This window comes from Pezoporus occidentalis, unplaced genomic scaffold, assembly GCF_034315485.1.
Source record: "Pezoporus occidentalis ecotype Australia unplaced genomic scaffold, CSIRO_AGI_Poc_V1 ctg50, whole genome shotgun sequence".
NCBI lineage: Eukaryota > Metazoa > Chordata > Aves > Psittaciformes > Psittacidae > Pezoporus > Pezoporus occidentalis.
Window position 1 is genome coordinate 1 of NW_026915836.1, and position 19,373 is coordinate 19,373.

Below are 19,373 nucleotides of genomic sequence, written 5' to 3' on the forward strand. Positions count from 1 at the left end.
GGCGCGCCGTCCGTATACCGCGCATGCGCAGTTCCCTGGAGCAACATGGCGGCGCGCATGGCTGGTTGCTGGCGGCAGGTGAGGGCCGAGCCCATCGGAGAGGAGAGGTCAGCGAGCCCTTTGGGCGGGCGCAGGGGGGTCTCCTGCCCGCTGGCACCCGGCACTGGGGATGCGCCAGCTCCCGGTCAACTGGAGGAGAGCCCGGGTAGCTCCGTGAGAGCTGCCGGGACGGACGAGGGGCAGGAGCGGGGCCGGCCCCGGGGTGCATGCACCGCGCGTTGTCCCGGCTCGCCAGGGCTCTCCCGGAGCCTGCCCTGGTTTTTCCTTCTCTGTCTCTGCCTCCCAGCCACCCGTTTCCTGTCTCCTGTTGGTATTTCTGCCGTCCTTGCCTCTGCCTGGCTCCCTGTCCCTTTTGTTCAAGGCGTTCCTTGGCTCTGTAGTATCTCCTGAGCCTATGTTTATCCCTCTCTTTACCCTGCTCCCTGTCCCTCAGGTTAAGTTTCCCCCTCTGCCCCATCATTAGTTTTTGGTTTTCTTGGTCAGTTTTGCTCTGGGCCCCTGTTGTTTAAAATCTTAATTTCCTTCCTCTCTGCCCTGTGGTCACCTCTGAAGGTCTCTTTATCCAGCCGGCCCTGTCTGGCTTTTGTACTTCTTCCCTCTGTGCTCCACAGCCTGTTGCTTTCCTCTTATTTCTCACACTCTGGCTCTGTCACAGTGCCCGTCCCAGTGTTTCTCTGCATCTTCATTGTCGTTCCTGACCTTATTTTTTGCTTCTCTGCCTTGCCTCTAGTCCCTACTTCTGCTGCCTCTCTGCTGCTTCTTTCTCCACCTCTGTTGGGTTCCCTGTTCCCACCTTTCTCTCACCATGCCCTTCTCTGCCTCATGCCTTTTGGCTACACCTCACCTCCCATCCAGCCTTCTGTCTCTTTTCTCCTGTGTGCTTTGCTCCCCACTCCTCATTTTTGGCAGCCTCCACCTCTGCCTGGCAGCTCCTCCTCGCTCAAGGAGCTGGCCGCGATGAAGGCAGCTCAGGGAATGGCTGCTGCGGTGTCCCAGGCACAGGCCCCCAGGTCTGGAGCGCACCCACTCTTGCACCTTGTTAGGTGCGTGACTAAATAAACGCTACTCATCGTCTCCTTTGCCCTTCAGTGCAGTGTTTGTGCTCCGTCTGCACCAGGTGAGGGGCTGTGACAAGGCCTGGGGGAGGTTACACAGAGTGAGGGGCTGGTGATGGCCCCCTGGTCCTGGTGGGCTGCGGTTGGAGGAGCACCAGGTGCAGGCAGTGGGCTGATGACGATAAGCCCTCCTCCCTCTTAAGGAGGGCTGCCTTGCCCGGGGTGGCCATGGAGGGGATGGTGTGAGCCAGGGAAGGAGCAGCGCAGCAGCAAACAGAAGGTGAGCTGGGGCTGGGCTGCTGGAATGCGTGTAGGAGCTGGCAGAGTGGGGGGAGTTGCCTGGAGCTATGCTGTGGAGGAACTCTGACTTCCAGAGGGAGCAAACTTAGAACCCTTCTTGTTTGCCTGAATTCCCAAAGAAACAAACATCCACAAAGATACCTGAGAAAGGCAAGAGATTGAAGCTTCAAAAATTGTGCCAAAGGGGAACAAACCTCCCTGAGCTGGCTTTAAGGTTCCAGGATTCTGCGTAATTGCCTGTAACTACTAGAAACGATTTTAAAATAGAAAAGCTGGTTTATGTATGTAGTAATGAGAGCTACGGTTAAAAGCCTCAAGAAGCTAAACACTATAATTAAACTTTATAGAATCATAGAATAGTTAGGGTTGGAGACTGCAGAGAAAATGCCTCAACTTCTTCCTATAGTATTTGTTATACATTCAGCCAAATTGTATTTCATTGCAAGCCTCAGGAGAATCAGGATTTCCAACTGACTTTTCATCAGTTAGCATTCTGCAAATTAGAACTCGGATATTCTGTTTTACAGGAAGACATCAGAAGCATAAAGAATCTAATCAGGCATCTACAGGAAAAGAATATATGTTGCTTAATGACACAGCGTTTCTGAAAGGGCAGTTACTAATGTCTGCTTTCTAAACAAGAGATGCTACAGTTAGAGCGGACTCAAAATACCAATTCCTTTTTGACTTGGAGCAAATTAAGGAAGATAATGGTGGAAATGCATATCTGTTCTCTCATCTACCCTCCAGACCTCTGTGACAATACAAGCACAGCTGTTACGCAGATGAAAACATGAAGGCTCAAGACAATGTAAAAATAAATATACTAACACTGTTTCCATGGCACTACAACATTAAATAACATAAGAAGTAAGATATGCAGTACATGATCCTATTATTTATTTTAAGATGGTAAGTTCTAACACCTAAGAAAAACTAAGTATTTTCTGCTGGAATAAAAGAGGTTAGAAAGTAGTATGTCTTGCATAGTTCAGTCTTCCACGTAGAGGCTAGTTTTGTTGAAACCATATGGAAACAAAAAAGTCATCAGTTAAAACCAGAAATAAACACAAAACGTTCCCCAAATAAATGCTTGTGGTAATCTAATTTCTTGTAAACACTACACTCAACGTTCTATAAGAGAATGGCATATTAGCCATATGGCATATACCTAAATAAAAAACTGGAGGAAGAAGAGTCATGTTGAATACAAAGTATGAATAATTCAGTCTCCTACAGAGGACAAGACTATACCTAGTCAGCATGTTTAACTTTCAGAATTAATGATTATAAAGTTCAATCCGTGAAGAGCTTGGAATAACATTCCGACATCTAGAGTTCAAAATGAAACAAAGGGCCCACTGAATATGAAATCAGGTTAGAAGATGTTTATCAACTCTGTTACTGCCTGATATATACCAATGAGGGGAGGCAGGAAGGCATTTGTATCCCTAAGCACAGCATACAGCTTATAAATAACCCAATACAATTAGAATTAATATTCCTTGAGTTTGTTAGCTATATTGTAATTTCATCACTTACCTGTTATTACCATATATATGCTTTCTGGATACCACTTTATCAAAAAGTAGACTGTTTACCAAGTTTAATAAAACAAGAAAGCCACGAGAAGAACATGGCAGTAAATTTTTAAAGTCTTGTGCAGAATGTAGATTTTACAAAATAAAGGTTTCAGAAAACTGCCCTTCCCCCATCCACCACTCTAAAAAAGTGAAGGTTTTACAGTAAAAATTACTTCTCTAGCTTCCCACAATAATCAACCCATCTGAAGGTTCAGATGTAGCCTGTAAAGGCAAAACACAGTGTCCCTAAGAGCAGAAGACACTTCCTTCATGCTTCTCCAGCAACACACAAGAACCATTTCAGCTGTGACGTTTGCCTTTCTTTGACTTAAAAACAGAAAGGAACAAATGTAATAGAGTAAATCAAGGGTCTCAGACACAGATTTGTAATTTTAACACATTCAGCCTGATCTTCTTACAAAACACAGTTAATCTTTGAAAGCATTTCAAAACTTGCTTACCCAAAAGATAATTCAGTTTTGCTGACCCTAATTGCTTCCGCTCCTCGATGCTCGCTGTACTTCATTCCATTTAGTTGGGATATGCTGGTCACAGTTGGTATTCATGTGCACACTGAACTATACAAACACCTACAACTTTGGAGCCAGGCTCTCACAAACGCCATCAATTCATCACTATATATAGTCATATATATTGTGTGTATATATATATACACTATATATATATAAAACTATACACACACCTACAACTTTGGAGCCAGGCTCTCACATCAATCATCAATTCATCTCTCACTGTTACTTTGGTTTATAACCTAGTGCTCCCATAGGAAGAGGCCTGGAGAAAGCATCATGTTTCTAACACAACATCACCATCTGGTGACTACTGTGCCACTTCAACATATATACAGACTTTTCATGAAACAAAACATATGGCCCAACCAAAACTATTTTAAACATAGTAAAAAAAAAAACATGAGGAAAGAAAGTTCATGCATTTAAAACTTAAAAAGCTTGGAAGAACTATTAAACATTAAAATGTACAGATATTCTATAAAATAATTCTGTCATACACTAGAAGTTCACAATTTCTTTATCACTGTAAGGCTCCATTTCATAGCTGCTATTCATTAGACAAATACTATCTAACATTTTACCACTGGAATCTTTCAAAGAGAAGCTTCTGCTTATGTAATTTCATGCAACAAGTTTTACAGCATGAACATATTCCCCACTAGTCTTGTGTATACTAGAGAGGGGAATCACAGTAACACCTTTCAACAACAAAAGCATTAAAAGCATTGCTTGACAGAAAAGGTGTTAAAGATTACCTGGCCAGTGCAGTTAAAGCAATAAAGTCTAGGCCAGTATCAAAATAACTCATTTTCACTTCTGCTCTAAGAGAGATTAACCACAATCATCAGAAACACAATGAACCAGACTTTAAATCAAGAAATTCTTTATAGAGCAGGCATTTTACGTGGGTGATCAAAATGCTACAGTTCTTCAATAAATGTGTCAGAGGCTGGTTATTCATGTGCACGGTTTTAATTACTAATACAGCATTAGCTTCACCTCTCATTTCTGTGCAAGTATATTCCATTGGCACATGGTCAGCCAGCTTTTCAGACTATACTTTGCAATGTTCTTTCAAACACATTAAAGGTATTTTGGGGTTTTATTTCCATCTCTCGATACAAATGTAATTCATTTTGGGTATGTAAAGGACAAAAGAAAGCTAAAAAAAACCCAAAACTATGGTGATGATGAGGATTAGGGAATAAAGAAAACGAGACTTTTTTTTAGGCATCTGTTTCAAAACAGAAAAAATGATACAATCTGAAAATGTTTGGTGGGGTTTTTTTTAGTGCATAAGTCAAGATATCAGAAAGTGGTTTAAGAATATGACACAATACGAGAAATTGAAAGGAGGGGTGCTAGCTCTAGTTCTGAATCACTGTAAGACAAACAGAACTTTAGGAGTTTCGGTTTTAAGTGAAATTATTTTGGGGGTTTGTTTACCTGATCACTATCCACTAGAATAAGCCCCTCTGGTGATGAGCTCTGCACTAATGGTGCTACTACAGCAGAGAGTTTGATGACAATATAATGAGTCTGGCCACTATTTCCTTCCATTCAGCTACCAATATCAAAGTTAACTTAAAAAAAAAACCCAAACCAACCAACCAACCGCACAACAAAATCACAAACAAAAAAGAACACAACATGGATTAAAAATCATTTTATATTTAAAGAAAGAACTGAAAGATACTTCCACCACAGTATTCATGAGAACTACAAACGGTACAGTTTGAAAAGTCCTGAGTTTAACACATGCAAAGGAAGTATCCAACAGCTAGCTAAACAGTGCAGCAGCCAGTAAGAGCCCTAAAAGCCAGAGGTACTGCATTTCATTTCAAATAATACTGTATGCTTTTATGTTCTCCTGAATATAAAGCTGTTCCACGGTGCTTAAATAAAGAGTTCTGACTTACTATTTAGCAGTATGTTTTACCTACTTAAAAGGTAATTGCTGCAAAGCCCCAGTTATACAATGCACTTTCCCATACATCAGGAATGATGCTGCTGCTTGGAGCAGAGACTTCTTTCTTATCTTGAAACATTTCTTCTTCAGCATTCACCAGCAAAAGCTTGATAACTAAAATTGTTAGAAGTACACGTTTACATTATGCATACATATACTGTATTTTCTAAGAAACAAATTGCTTTAGAGAGACAGGAATAAAGCCTGTTTACATAACAATTCCATGGGAAATGCACATCAATTTCCTTATTTACACTTTTCATTCTGTTGTCATTTAAATAATACTTACTGTTTTCAGTTACCTAACCTCCAGAAATTTCTGTTATAGTCAATTTAGTCTATCTGAATTAAACAGCAGCTGTGAGAAACACAGCCCAGATCGTGTATGCAGGGACAATCCCACTGCTCATGATGAAGTTGAAGTTACCTACCACATACTGCAAGTCAGACTTCACCCTTACAGCCAGGTTAATACAAGACAGTTCAGCAAAATATTAAAGAAGTTGATGGTTAAATACTTGACTCATGCACTAGCCAGTAAAGAACCTGCCCAATGTTCGAGGATATATGTGTCTATTTTATTTATACCATGCAGCATCTCAGTGTTAGAACCAATTACAAACCGAAACAACAAATTATGGGTAAATAACAGGAGCATATAACAAGGAGACATGAGGCTACCCATGCATTTGCTTCATCTATGGCAACTACAACCATGTCTCAAATCATGAATCCTGAAAAAAAACCCAAGCCACAATCTTGCTTATTTTACTGAACTTCCATATTGATTTAATTAAGCTACTTAGCACCCTGGAATCCAAGAACCTGCTTTTCAATAAGTCTGCTGGTATGTATTTCTTAAGAAACACTTACTTTGTACACTGATCACCTTACACTCAAAATATGTGTGTATGTATTTAGCAAAGATGCAATTACGGATGCACTGAGGATGGGGACAGTCATTTATAAAGCAGAATTCAAATATGTTCCACTTCAGAGGAGAAGTGTTTTGGTTTCTGGTTTTGTGTTTTATTGGGGTTTTTTGTTTTGTTTTCACAATACTCTGGCTTATCTGCTAATGGACATCGTAGAGGAGCATAGTTTATCAGGAACCAGTATTTGTTCGACAATACTTAGGAATTTAAAAGTAACTTTTTATGAAGTAATAAACAGAAAAATCAGTACTGGGCAAAATTTGGGAGAAATCAAAAAAGACAAACAGATGATGAGATGAGAGACAAATCTGAAAGGAAAAGAAACACAGAGCTCAATTTGCTACAATGTGGGTAACCAAACCAAAATGCCTCAATTGTTTACAAAGGGAAGGCACAGCTAAACAAGTAGATTGCATTAATAACTTCTCTGATAGTTCATAGTCATACCCCTGAACTTCCCAAACACCTTCACCCATTAGAGAAACAAGGCTCCTTATGTGAGGGCAGAAGCTTTGAGAAAATATACAGGAGATGCTAGCGATGAACACTATTGCAGACAACTTTGACTTCTCTTTTTCATGGGCTATGCTTTCTACCTAACTCTAGTACCTGGGGTAATGCAGAACATTCACTTTTTGCAAAATTATTCCATTTAAACTATCTTTTATTACATACCTCTAAATTAAATGCAACATCATGTAGTTTCATCAACAACCCACTTGCCGGAACTTTAACTTCCTCAAAAGTACTGGCAAAACACTGGATCAAAGTTTGGACACAAGTAGAATAAATCTCCTGATTCAACTGAAGAACTTGTGCCTGGCCTCTTCAAAGAAATCAACGTCTCACATAGCTTTGTTGTAATTCTTTACAGAATAATCACTGTACTCACATTTTGCCTAGTTATACTAAAAGAAGCATTAAAATAAAATTCTGGCTAAAGCATTATTTTAATATTACTTACTTCTCTTAATGCCTTGTCTTTAAATGCCATGTTTACTGTTGAGAAAAAAGGTTCCCATATCCAAAATAAGTCATTCAGTAATACAGAAAGTAACTTGTTCTCAAAACCTAGCATCTCATTTATTCACATTAAATTCAGCACTAAAAATAACCTCTAGTTTAGCTGTGCTTAAAAATTCCTTTCCTGGAAGCATGTAATACCAGACAATCCACCCAAAAATGTTTAAAACTTCACTGTGTTTTGGGGTTTGGTTTTTGGGGGTTCTTTTTGTCCTAGAAATAACCCCTTCAAATGGAAGCCATTACTATTTTTTGCTTTTAATTTAGATTTAAAGGAGTCCTGACTTCTGGTGACTAACCTAATGCTGTAAAGAAGCCAGAAACTTTAAGATGTAAACAAGTGCACCGTGCACCACATTCCAGCATGGAACACAAAAGCAGCTAAATCTCCTTTATAGAAAGCTTCTGAAATCCTAAAGCTGCTATTATAAACAACTCTCAATACAACTATTAAATAAATAAATAAATCAGCAACATACCACAAACTCAGAATAAAATTAATATGTTCATGATTTACCAGGGGTTTTGAGAAAAGATCTACCAAGAAAGCATATTTAATTCCCTCTCAGAATCAGCTTAGTTACAATTTAAGGCTGAAAACATACTTTCATGTTGGCCACATGATCCCAAAGAGAAGATTTAGCAAGACCATCAATACTAACTAAAACTTCTTGAACTGAGGTTGTCATACCATTGTAAAGAATATTTAAAGTAACAGCAGTACCACATAATAAACTGTCCAGTTAAATAGTTCCTTATTTAGTATAATAATATAATGAGGCTATGTTATGCAAGCCTTTTCAATAAAGAGCTTTTATGGTCTCAATGTTCTAAATTACATATTATCAAGGTGTCAGAACAGGAAAAGGGGGTAAAGTTGTCCAAAAGTTTTCTTCATAATGACAAAAATTCATTGGAAAGCCTTGCTAAAAACAGGCTATACAAGAAAATCCCAATTTATGGAATATACTCAACAGGCCACAAATACCTGCATTTAATTCACTACTCCTTTTTCAAAAAAACCCCATTAATATCCTTCCTTCAGGTAAAAGGAAAGCAACATAGGAAAGGCCACAGAAATTAAGAGCTATGAATACAGTTTTACTTTGACAGAAATTTTCTATCTGGGATAAAGATTTTTCCTCTGTATCTCCCATTCCTGCAGCCATGAAATTAGTCTTCCACCTTCTGGAACAGAAAATATTTCTGCTGCTGTTCCCAAAATATTTAGTGCAGAAAATCTGGTTGGGTGTGATGAACCAGGAAACAGTACCTCAAAAAGTCTGCCACATACAGATGACATGAAATCCTGAAAATCACAAGAAAAAAATGTAGACAGTTTATTTGCTGCCCTATAAACAGAACTCTAAGTAACTGAATTCAGGACATTCTGCTTTACATGTTACCCCCCAAAAATACGACCTTACAGTTAATTTTGGAAGAATGGGAAGCCTACCTTCACAGTACTGACAAAATTCTTCAACAAGAAAAACAGAACCCAAGACAAGAAACAGTTTAACACAAAGAAACTGATATGTAAGCCTTCAAATAGGAAAAAAGGACAAATAAAAAAGAAGTCTTCAAATGGAAGTCTTTGTGCTGAACTCTTATCATTCCCTCACTGATCAGTGAGGAGTGCTAGAAGAAGGCTGAAGCTCAATGGATCTCTAGTTCAAGCCTAAGTATCACACATCATTTAAAATCTGCTATTAAACTGCCAGCAGATGACGTTTACCTGAAAATTTTAGTTTGCAGTGGGGTACATCTCCAGCCATTTCCCTCTTACTGATGTTTCAGTTCACACCATGGAGCAATCACTTGGGCAATAACGTTTTTTACTTCTGGATGAAATTAATCTTAAAGATACCCTCCAAATACTACAGAGTGTTAGCTCAGTTGTCTCGGTTTATGAGAAAACAGTATTACCTTGCAAAGTGCATACAGTGCAGATAAGGTCCTCAGCCCTGTTTTGCTTTATAGTTTTCTTTCTAATGCACTGAACTATTCCCTAACCCAGGCACAGCCTAACCTACCCTAGAGATGTTTTCAAGAACAATGAAATAGCTTTCAGAAATGCTATCCCACCTCTAGTATCTGTATCTCTAGCAGTTTAACTTATTTTATATTGCTGCAAAATCCCCAGAGCACGCCTTTTAGTTGAGTTTTCAAGTAACTCTTGCTTGGTTTTATTTTGCTCCAATTTATAAAGCACCTGTGAGCCGTCTTGTATCCAACAAAATAACTTTTAAAACAAAACCAAAACACAGGTAAGGCAAGAATCACTAACATTTAAATAAGCAAAGGGGAATTTTCAGCTTATTTTCCAGATCATTTTGCTTGTAATTTTTAAGAAGTTCACATACAGTGTAACACAGAACAGATCCTTCTCTCCCCGTTCAAAAACCAAATTTTTTGCTCCCCATCTCTCTTGTGACCAGTCTTTTCCTGCTCCCTCTGCACCTCCACCACCTTCTTCCATCTTCCTCCTCTAAAGTCATGCTGAGTCCTCTGCTCCCACCTCCTCATTTTCTGTGGAAAATTATACTCTGCGGAAATATATGTTCTCATTATATTCCTCTATAAAAAAAGCTCAATTAATGCATGTAAGTTTTACATGCTTCAGTGTCTCTTACACAGTTTGACTGAACTCAGAACTGCTTCCCCCAGTTATTTTACTACCCACTAGTATTATTTCTTTATTAGACTCCCTCTAACACAATTTTTCCATCTCATTCCTCAGTCTGCACCAGGCACAAATGGAAAGAGATGGACTTGTCTTCTGTTTCCACCAAACCTATTCCCCCATTTTTTCCTGTCTCAAATTAATTGTTTTCTCCTTCCACACTGCTTTCTTTTGCCATTAATATCTTCCAAAATGTTCTTTTTACACAAATGGTTTCCTCATTTTCTCCATGTTTTCTACTATGATCTACATTGCAATCTTGGCAACTTCCACAGTATTGACACACTCAATCCCTGCAGATCATAACACAGCACAGCCACGTCATGCTGTCCCCTTAATATTCCTTTACCTTGTCCTATACTATATAACTAACACAATAGGCACATTAGAGATTGTCCATAGTCCAAAATTACCTTTCTCAGCAAAGAAACTATCCGTTGTCTTACTGAAGGAGACTGGCTCTTCCAAGTTGTACATCATGAAAAACTGACACAGTTGCATTTCTTCCACAGACACCATTTCTGTGCTACAATGGTTTTCACATAGTAAACCTATGGCATCAATGAAAACCTGAAAAGTGTTTAGATATTCACCCCAAAAGAGTTACAGGCACCTATGATATCTTTGTTTTGAAATAATGTTGACACAGTATTTAGGATCAATGCAATTCTTCTAATTAAAAGACACAACCCCCCCAACATTGTCCCTTTACCTGATTGTGCTGATGAGCTACAACTATACCTGCTTTATACATTCAGTGGGTATGAAACCATTCCTCATGATATTTGAAAGTTCCAGGTGTCTGTGAGCCCTGGCTGTTCCTTAGGCATGCCATTAATGCTCCAAGAGTTCCTCTAGTACTACGAGAGCCTATGGAAAATGAAAACCAGTAATAATTATTGTTTCATTAACACAAACAATGTACTAATTGCAGTGCTTGTCAGAAACTCCTGATATTCCAACACATGACCCCTACCCAAAACGACAGCATCTGTCACAGATTAAACTACTTATAAATCATTCCCAGAAAGCACTGCCTTGAACGTGTCATACAAAAAGGGACCTTGTGAGGTCTCGCAAGCCCTTAAGAGTTACACTAAATTATGCCAAAAACTACATGAGAATCATAAGTCTTATATCCACATATTTGCAACAAAAAACAATCTGAAAAGCCCTGTCACTGGGCACACCTATGCAAGAAATACCAGCAGAACAGAAAAAATAATAGAAAAGAAAAATACTAGTATGTAACAAAGCTTGGTGTGTAAAGAGAACAGTAAGGCACCCACAGCTTACTAGTAAAACCACAGAATACTAATGATTTTGCTTATGGCATGAAGACACACTTATGATTATTATGAATTCCACTCTGAAATACTAACAGTGATAATAACTATCTGGAATTTTTTGTCCCAAATTAATTATAGATCAGAAATCATATTTCTGAGATTTAAAAATAATAATTACAAATACAGTATTTATTTTCTTACCTAGATTAGCATCTGCAGAAACCTGAAGAATGCTGATCATGTAGCTGAGACTGTCAGGGCTAGGTTTGAGCAATTCTGGTAAATAGTAATCTATCATGTAAGTACTTTGGTCATGGTTCCCTTCACACAATATTACTGGAAGAGAAACCCATATGTCATGCCACTGGTCAGTGCAAATGCTTTCCTGAAAACTCAAAGTAAAATGGGCTTTGTGATTTATAAACATGGTTTCCAAAAGATCACTAGGACAGTGATCCTAAGAATCACTATCTAGGATAGTGATAGCAAGGGACTGATCATTCATCATGTCTAGGATTTGTATTGGAATTGTTCTGTCCAATTGTAGTATATTTTCAGTGCCCACACTCTCCACAAGACAGCCAGGAGAAGTGTATTTTCCTTTGACATGCCATTCCAAACTTAGTAAATGCTTTATCAGCCTTACAAAGAATGGATGTGATTTTTCACCAGATCCAGTAATGGTGGTTCAGTGTTTCTGAAGAAGATTCATGAACATCAATTTGGTTTGGTGTCTAACAGCATCCAGAGGTTGTTCCCAGTGTGTATAAATGTATTCCAGAAGCTTCCCAATCACATGAGTTTCCATTAAGTTTGATTTTTAGATCTGAGGAGCCTCAAGAGCAGCCAATGCTGAATTAGTCCAAATAGCAAGGATTTTAGACAAAGGTATTGTCATATTGGATTCTTTTATCCTTTTAAAAAGAACAAACAAAAAAAGTCCATTATTACATTTTCAAATTAAAAAAAAAAATATTTTTTTTAATTTCAAAACAATTATTCATCACATTAGTTTACCTCACACTAAAACAGGTAAGGAGACACTAACAATGCATTGAAGGAAAGAAACTGATATAAAAAGGAGGTGATGAATTGGATGTTGCAAAGTGTATGCTTAGTTATGTCACATACTTTTAACTGGTCACAGCCAAACCCCCCTAAATATGGGGAAAATAAACCTGACAAGCCACTACATTTGCTATTTTAAAAACAAAACAAAAAATTACTATCTGCAGGCTAACAGTTTATTAAATGGAAGTAGATAATCCTTGCAACCAGAAAAAAAAAACAAAAAAACTCATCTTATTTCAACTGTTCCACTCACTGGCACACTTTCTTTTCTTCTGTACTTTTAAAATCATAGGAGGTGATGTCCTAAAGCTAAAGTTATCTGCTTACATAACAAGTGATTCTGCCACACCTTACCATCAGCTAGTTGGTAAACTAATCCCACTTAGGCTGGAAAAACTAAATTTCATTTTAGCACACAAGATAAAATGTAACTTAGATCTATGCAATATCAAGACATTGTATTTTTCAAACTTATAGACTTATTCTGAATATAAGAAAAAGATAAGACGATCTGTGGCAAAAACTAATAGCATTACACTGAAAACATCAAAAAGATGTTCCACCAGGACCATATGAACTATGCAAAAATATAAGTAAAAAAAACAATCAACCCCCTCCTCCCAAACATGAAACAATACAAATCAAAGGAGACGCTAACTCTGAACTCAAGGATGACTGATGTGATATCTAATAATAGTTTCACTCCATTTTCATCCATTCTGATATTCTTCCATTCTAGCATAGCCAGTGCTCCATGGGAAAGAAAGAAGAACCGAGTGAGGGAGTTCCTCCATACACAAAGTCCTACAGCTACTCACAAACCACACTGGCACACACACGTGTTTCACTGACCCAAGAAGCAAGTCACTGACCTGTAATAGCAAAAAAACCCCACCCATTACCATATCTCAGCACAAGAAAAAGCCATTTTGTGCATAACTGAGAATCTCAGAAGATCTGAGATTTCTTGTGAATTGTTTTTCTCAAATTCAAAACCCTACTCCTATTATTCCATACAGCAAGGGGAGAATAAAAAATTTGTACTGCAGCAAAGACTGATACAGACATTGGCCAGTCCTGCTGTCAGCATCAGCAAAGTCTCTGAACCACACGGGTAGCACTGATCAATGACACGATGACATTGCAGAGTCTTTAGCAAAGAAATACATTTATCAAGCAAAGTAAACTGGCTTCAACTGGCTCACACATAGATTTAGTAAACAGAATAATGGCCAGTCCAGCGGTAGCCTGAACAGTTTGCAGGAGTTGCTACATGGAAGAAAAAGTTATTTTACATTAGAGCGCAGCAAACACTGTGTACTAGAACATTAAAAAGATGGTATTGAATTTTCCTAGACTGCTTGTACTTGTATAATCACAAATCTGTAGTGTCCACCTGGATAGCAAGTATTCATGAATTTATACTCCAGTGTAATAGGAAACTATTAATACCCTTTATCAGATAGGGAATACAGAACTGCCCAGTAAGACACTGTGGCCTACTGACACTTACATTAAATTCTACTGTTCAAAAAAATCTGCATAAGAAGTGAACACAATTTATTATAGTGCACCAATAAACAGCTCTGACAGCATAATTCATACAGATAGATAAGATTTTGGTAGGTACAGACATTCGGTGAGTCTCAGAAGTATTTCTGTTAGTTTCTAATCTATCAGTAACAGCATTTAAGTTGGTTTTTTTTTGTTGGACAGTTAAACTGTAACTACAAAATCATGATCTACAAATCATAGTTTGCCAAAAGACCTACTATTGCTCTCACTCCTATTAATCTCAGCAGTTCAATTTCCACTAAAGCTAAACTAAGTTTTTATACATCCAGGTTGTGTTTACTACAAAGACAAGAAAACTGACCTGAATAAAAATACATGGGTTTGAATATTACTAAACTTCCCATCCATTAGGAAGTTTGTGGAGCTTCTCAGTAAACTACGCATACTTTGCCATACAAAAGACTCATGGTGTTTCCACAGACTTCCTTGGACACTTTAGTGTGATTTCTGTACAAGCACCATTGAAACTTTAATGGCCATCAGCAAGTTGTGCATCACCTGAGACAGAACAATACAGTTTCCATAATTTAAAAAAAAAGCATTCTTCATTATCTCCAGAAAACTATATTCTGCCAACTTCAGACAGAATTAATAGTGAAAACTTGTTTAATGTTCAATTTGACCAGATATGTAACTATAGAAAAACATGCAGCAGACGCAAGGGCAGCGTTTTAAAATGAAGTTTAAAAACGTAAAAACAAATTCTGCTACAGTTTCTGCAGGTTCCTGTGACGAAGTTTCATTCATTTGATTCTGTCTGAGCAGAGCTGACCTTTTCCAGAAACCTTCCAAAAAGACCAACGGAACACAGTGCTGCTCCTTTCTCATTTTTCAAGCAGCTCCTCCATGCATAAAGCTTATTTCTATGATTCGACTTTCTTCTAGCATGAAGACAGACAATACATAAGCTTTTAATGTACAAAACAGTCCATGAAGTATCCTTCTCCTCTGGTGCCACAGTGAAGAGGCGTCATGTTACACAATGCTGGAAAATGTCAAGATATTAAATAATGACTGCTGTGACAGGCTGAACAGAATATCAATACTGAATCAAACACTCATGGAAAATGGAAGAGTATTACTCTACCTGAATTTTAATAAGTTGTATTAATTACAGTGTTCAGTCACAATTCGGATAGCAAAACCACAACTCTCAAAGGCCCCCCTTAAAAGTAGTAGCTCTAGCACATACCAGTGCCTTACTGGTACTTTTACTTTCCTTCCTTGACTTTTTATTTTATATCATCATACTGCCACAAAGGAAACTCATCAGCAGCTTTTTCTAATTTAAAATATGTATAATTCTAAAATTACATTCCCATCTTTCATCACTGTATGGCCATCAAAGTGATAGCCAAACCATACCAGATTGTCTTGCATGAGTGAAATAAAACCAGAAACAGCTTACATTGAATTTACTTGCCTGTTTTCTTCCTGTACATCAGGTACTGACTTCTGGAGAAACTGAAGAACTAGTGATAATAATTATGGCATAAATTTATTTCAAAGTTAAATAGGACAAGAAAGTTCTATCACACATACACTTCACACCAGACCTAATGAACAGTTATCAATGTAGTGGTGAATTTAACTCCACAAGCAAACCTCATTTTACAACAACTTGGTACAAAACAAGAATTTCCAACCCATCTGGCCTAATCCGAGGCATTGAGAGTTCTGGTTCCTGAAACTGCCAAGAGTTAAAGACAGAGCAGCAATGAACGTTCCACAGTAAGCTGTGAATATTACCTGCATGCTGAGGGCACAGTATGTCACGTTATCGCATATTACCAGCGGATCAGACGTCTATCAAATTACTGGTAAATAACATTCTTGCCACAGCAGGCCTGGGGTTGCTACAGTCACTGCATATTAGTACCACAAACTTTCAGTAATTAAACTACAACAGTTTGTAGTGCACAAGAGATTACTCATTTCTAGGTAAGGAAAACATAAAATAAATAGATAAATAAATAAAGAAAGAAAGACAGACTTACTCTTCAATTTTTCACCTTGTGAACACTTTTCTCAAGGGATCCCTCACCTCCAGTGAAAAGTACGTCTCTACCAAAATACCCAAACAAGCTTTAACTATGGGATCACATGCAGAGGTTTGATCCATCTTTTTCACCAATGGCACAATCTGTAATCAACGGAACATGTGATCAACAAAAGCTGTAGATATATCCTCATCATTAACAGTGGCAGAATTGCCTCCCATGCAAGTATGTGATACAAAACTGTCCTCTCTTTACCGTATCCCATTGAGTTTCAGGTGTTGAATAATGTTTCAAGAACACCCCTAATACCAAAAATATATACATCCAAAGTAACAAACTTGTTATCGTTTGCCTTCCTTCATTTCTCAATAACTGTAGCCCTTGCCACTTTAAGCATTAGAACTACATAACAACTGCTTTTTACCTATTTCCAGGAACGTTTAAAACACTATAAAGTTCATTTTAGAATTGTGTTTTCCATTAATAATGCACATGACAGACTTTCAATTACCAAAACCTACACCAACAACACTGAAGTCTTACTTATTCAATACACTGGATGTGCTGGATGCCATTGCTCAGCTGTGAGCAGTGCAGAAGTAGAGATGCCAGGTTTTGCTCTTCAGCCTTTGAAAACCCTATATTTGGAAGAAGAGCCCCCTTTTAGAAAGGAATTATGATAACCAATATAAATAAGACATAATTTATTACAAGAAATCACTGGTTCTTAAAGGTTTCTTTCCTGTTCCAATAAACCTACTAGTGCCACAATTCCTCACAACACCTTAACAACTTTTTTTTTTCTAATATTAAAAAAAACAAAATACAAGTTTCATTGTAATTTAACAGTAGGCCTCATCTTCAGTATGACAGTTTCAGTATGACCAGTTTCACAAAGTCACAGCATGGCTGAAGTTGGAAGTGACCTCTGGAGGTCACTTGGTCCAACCCCACTGCTCAAGTAGGGTCACCTAAGGCAGGCTGCCCAGGACCATGACAAGACAGCTTTTGAGTACCTCCATGGACAGAGACTTTCCAACTTCCCTGGGTAACAGCACTATGCCCATGCTGTCACCCTCACATTAAGAAAGTGCTTCTTGATCTTCAGAAGGAACTTCTTGTGCTTCAGTTTTTGTTCATGCTGTCCCTCATATCACTGTTCAACATGGCAAAAAAAGCCTGGTTCTGTCTTCATTACACCCTTTCTTCAGATATTTTTTATACATTGATAAGATTCCCTGAGCATTCTCTTCACCAGGCTGAAGAATCCCAGTTCTCCCAGCCTGTCCTCCTAGGAGGGATGTTCCAGGCCCTTCACAATCTTAGTGGCACTCCATTGGACTCTCCAGTATGCCCACATCTCTCTTGTGCTGAGGAGCTCAGAACTGGATGCAGCACTCCAGGTGTGGCCTTACCAATTCTGACTAGAAGGCAAGAAACACCTTTTAGTAGTTGTAGTACATTAATCTTGTATGACTTGGTTTTGGGTTGGTTTTGTTTTGTTCAGGTTTTTAAAAAGTAAAGATCACTGGAAGCTTCTGTCATCAAAGAACAAAAAATCCCCCAACCACAAAATTAAAAGCGCACTGGAACAGTATTTTTAGATCAGCTACATAAGTCCTGTCCTGAAGTGATCTTTATTGCACTATCTGTACAATATTCTTTTTCAAGATAATAGCTCTCCTCAATTTTATCAACTATTTCAAGCATTTCATCCAAGATTGACCCAGACTTCACAGCAAAACAGGGAAGTCATAAAAATCAGGATTTGCTGGATGAATGACAAACTGTCTCACTGGAATCCCCACTGTACCTGTTACACAGCCCGTGGCATGCCCCTGGATTAGAGTTTGGAAATATGCAAAAGTATGGGAATAACACCCCAAAACTTCTCTTACTCTGTTTTACTGTTCAAAATTCATTCAAGTTGTATTAATGTGAAGTTAGAACTGTGTAGCAAAGCAGTTGTGTTTCTTTAGAATGTATCAACTAGTTCTGTGCTTTCTATTAAGGGTGTTACAAATAGCAAGTGGTACCGTCAATTTCATGTGCACTACAGTTTCACTGATTTAGGAGCTCACTATCACAGAGCAGCTGAGTCTGGAAGTGACCACTGGCAGTTATTCGGTCCCACCCCCTACTCAAGCAGGGCCAGCTGGCACCCATTACCCAGGACCATGTCCAGGTGGCTTCTGAGTTTCCAAGGCTGGAGACTCCATGGCTCCTCTGGGCAACCTGGGTCCACAACTGGGCACCCTCACACCACATCTGGTGCTTCTTTGTACCCTCCACCCACACAGTTATACACACACACTGGCAAGATCCCCACATCTATTATCTAGCCCCGGCTGCCAGTGCTCAGAAAGCACAACTCGTTTTGTTTACTTCCAAGACCAGATGGCCTCCACCTTTCCCCCAGGCAGCGGGCACCACACGAGGGCATCCACCAGCGTGCCGGTACTCAGTCAGGCAGCGGGGTCTGTGCCCAGCGCGGGTAACCAGCTTCCAGCGGCCTCAAGAAGACAACAGCCCGATTCACGACACCCCAGAGAAAGGTGAAGCAGAGCCGCACTGGCGTTCGAGTGCTTCACCCTCCCCACGATTGCCCCAGACAGCCCAAGTTTACCCGCGCCCCGCAGCACCTCAGGAGCACCACGGGGCCTCTCCCTCCCACTCCCACTCCGGAGGCTTGACGGCGGGCAGCAGCGCAAGTGTAAGCCCGACGCCGGCACCCATGGAGGCTGCGGGCCGGAGGAGAGCTGCAGCAGAGGGAAAGGGAAATACAGAAAAACCCCTTACCTACCCTTACGGGCGGATTCTCCCCCTGGCATACCGAACTGCCCGCACCACGTGCCGTCCGGACACAGCCGGAGCCACCCGCATCCAACCAAGGCCTGCCTCTGGGCCGTGCTTATTCCCGGCTCCGCCCGTCCCCGCCCCTCTTCAAAAGCAGCTGGACTAACTCATGGACGCAACAAAAAAAACCCAAACAACCCAACCAACCAAGCAAGCCAGGCAGCAAATGTTTCGAAATACAGAACTTCTGGTTTGGAAGTTCCCCAAACCAGAGGAACTGGAGACTGGGACAGTGTTCTGCGGGAATGACACTTGCCTTCTCAGGGCGCTAGCTGAGGGCAACAGCTCAGCGATCAGATCCCACACTAGATGACCCCTGCTCTGACCAGACACAGCCATTTTCACTGTGATGTCCTGGATGTTTCTGCAACTAATCAGGACTATTCTTCAAGGCAGTGGATTTATGTTCACAGACTTTACGGGTCTGACAAATCAACAACC

General features: G+C 39.5%; 1 protein-coding gene across 1 annotated transcript; it reads right to left on the minus strand.

The window, feature by feature from the left end:
- Positions 1–3,101: 3,101 nt before the first annotated feature.
- THADA (THADA armadillo repeat containing) lies at positions 3,102–18,255 on the minus strand. The gene is given in 28 exon segments (XM_062636964.1): positions 3,102–3,233; positions 3,235–3,254; positions 3,256–3,315; positions 4,517–4,607; positions 4,609–4,693; positions 4,986–5,054; positions 5,057–5,114; positions 5,471–5,566; positions 5,568–5,618; positions 7,111–7,259; positions 8,644–8,767; positions 9,566–9,700; positions 10,555–10,605; positions 10,607–10,711; positions 10,854–10,877; positions 10,880–10,960; positions 10,962–11,011; positions 11,632–12,227; positions 12,229–12,268; positions 12,271–12,344; positions 13,167–13,271; positions 13,273–13,408; positions 13,680–13,770; positions 14,392–14,652; positions 14,849–14,957; positions 16,089–16,219; positions 16,620–16,714; positions 18,246–18,255. Coding segments are annotated over 28 exon segments (2,955 nt in total). The 3' UTR covers positions 3,102–3,175.
- Positions 18,256–19,373: the final 1,118 nt, after the last annotated feature.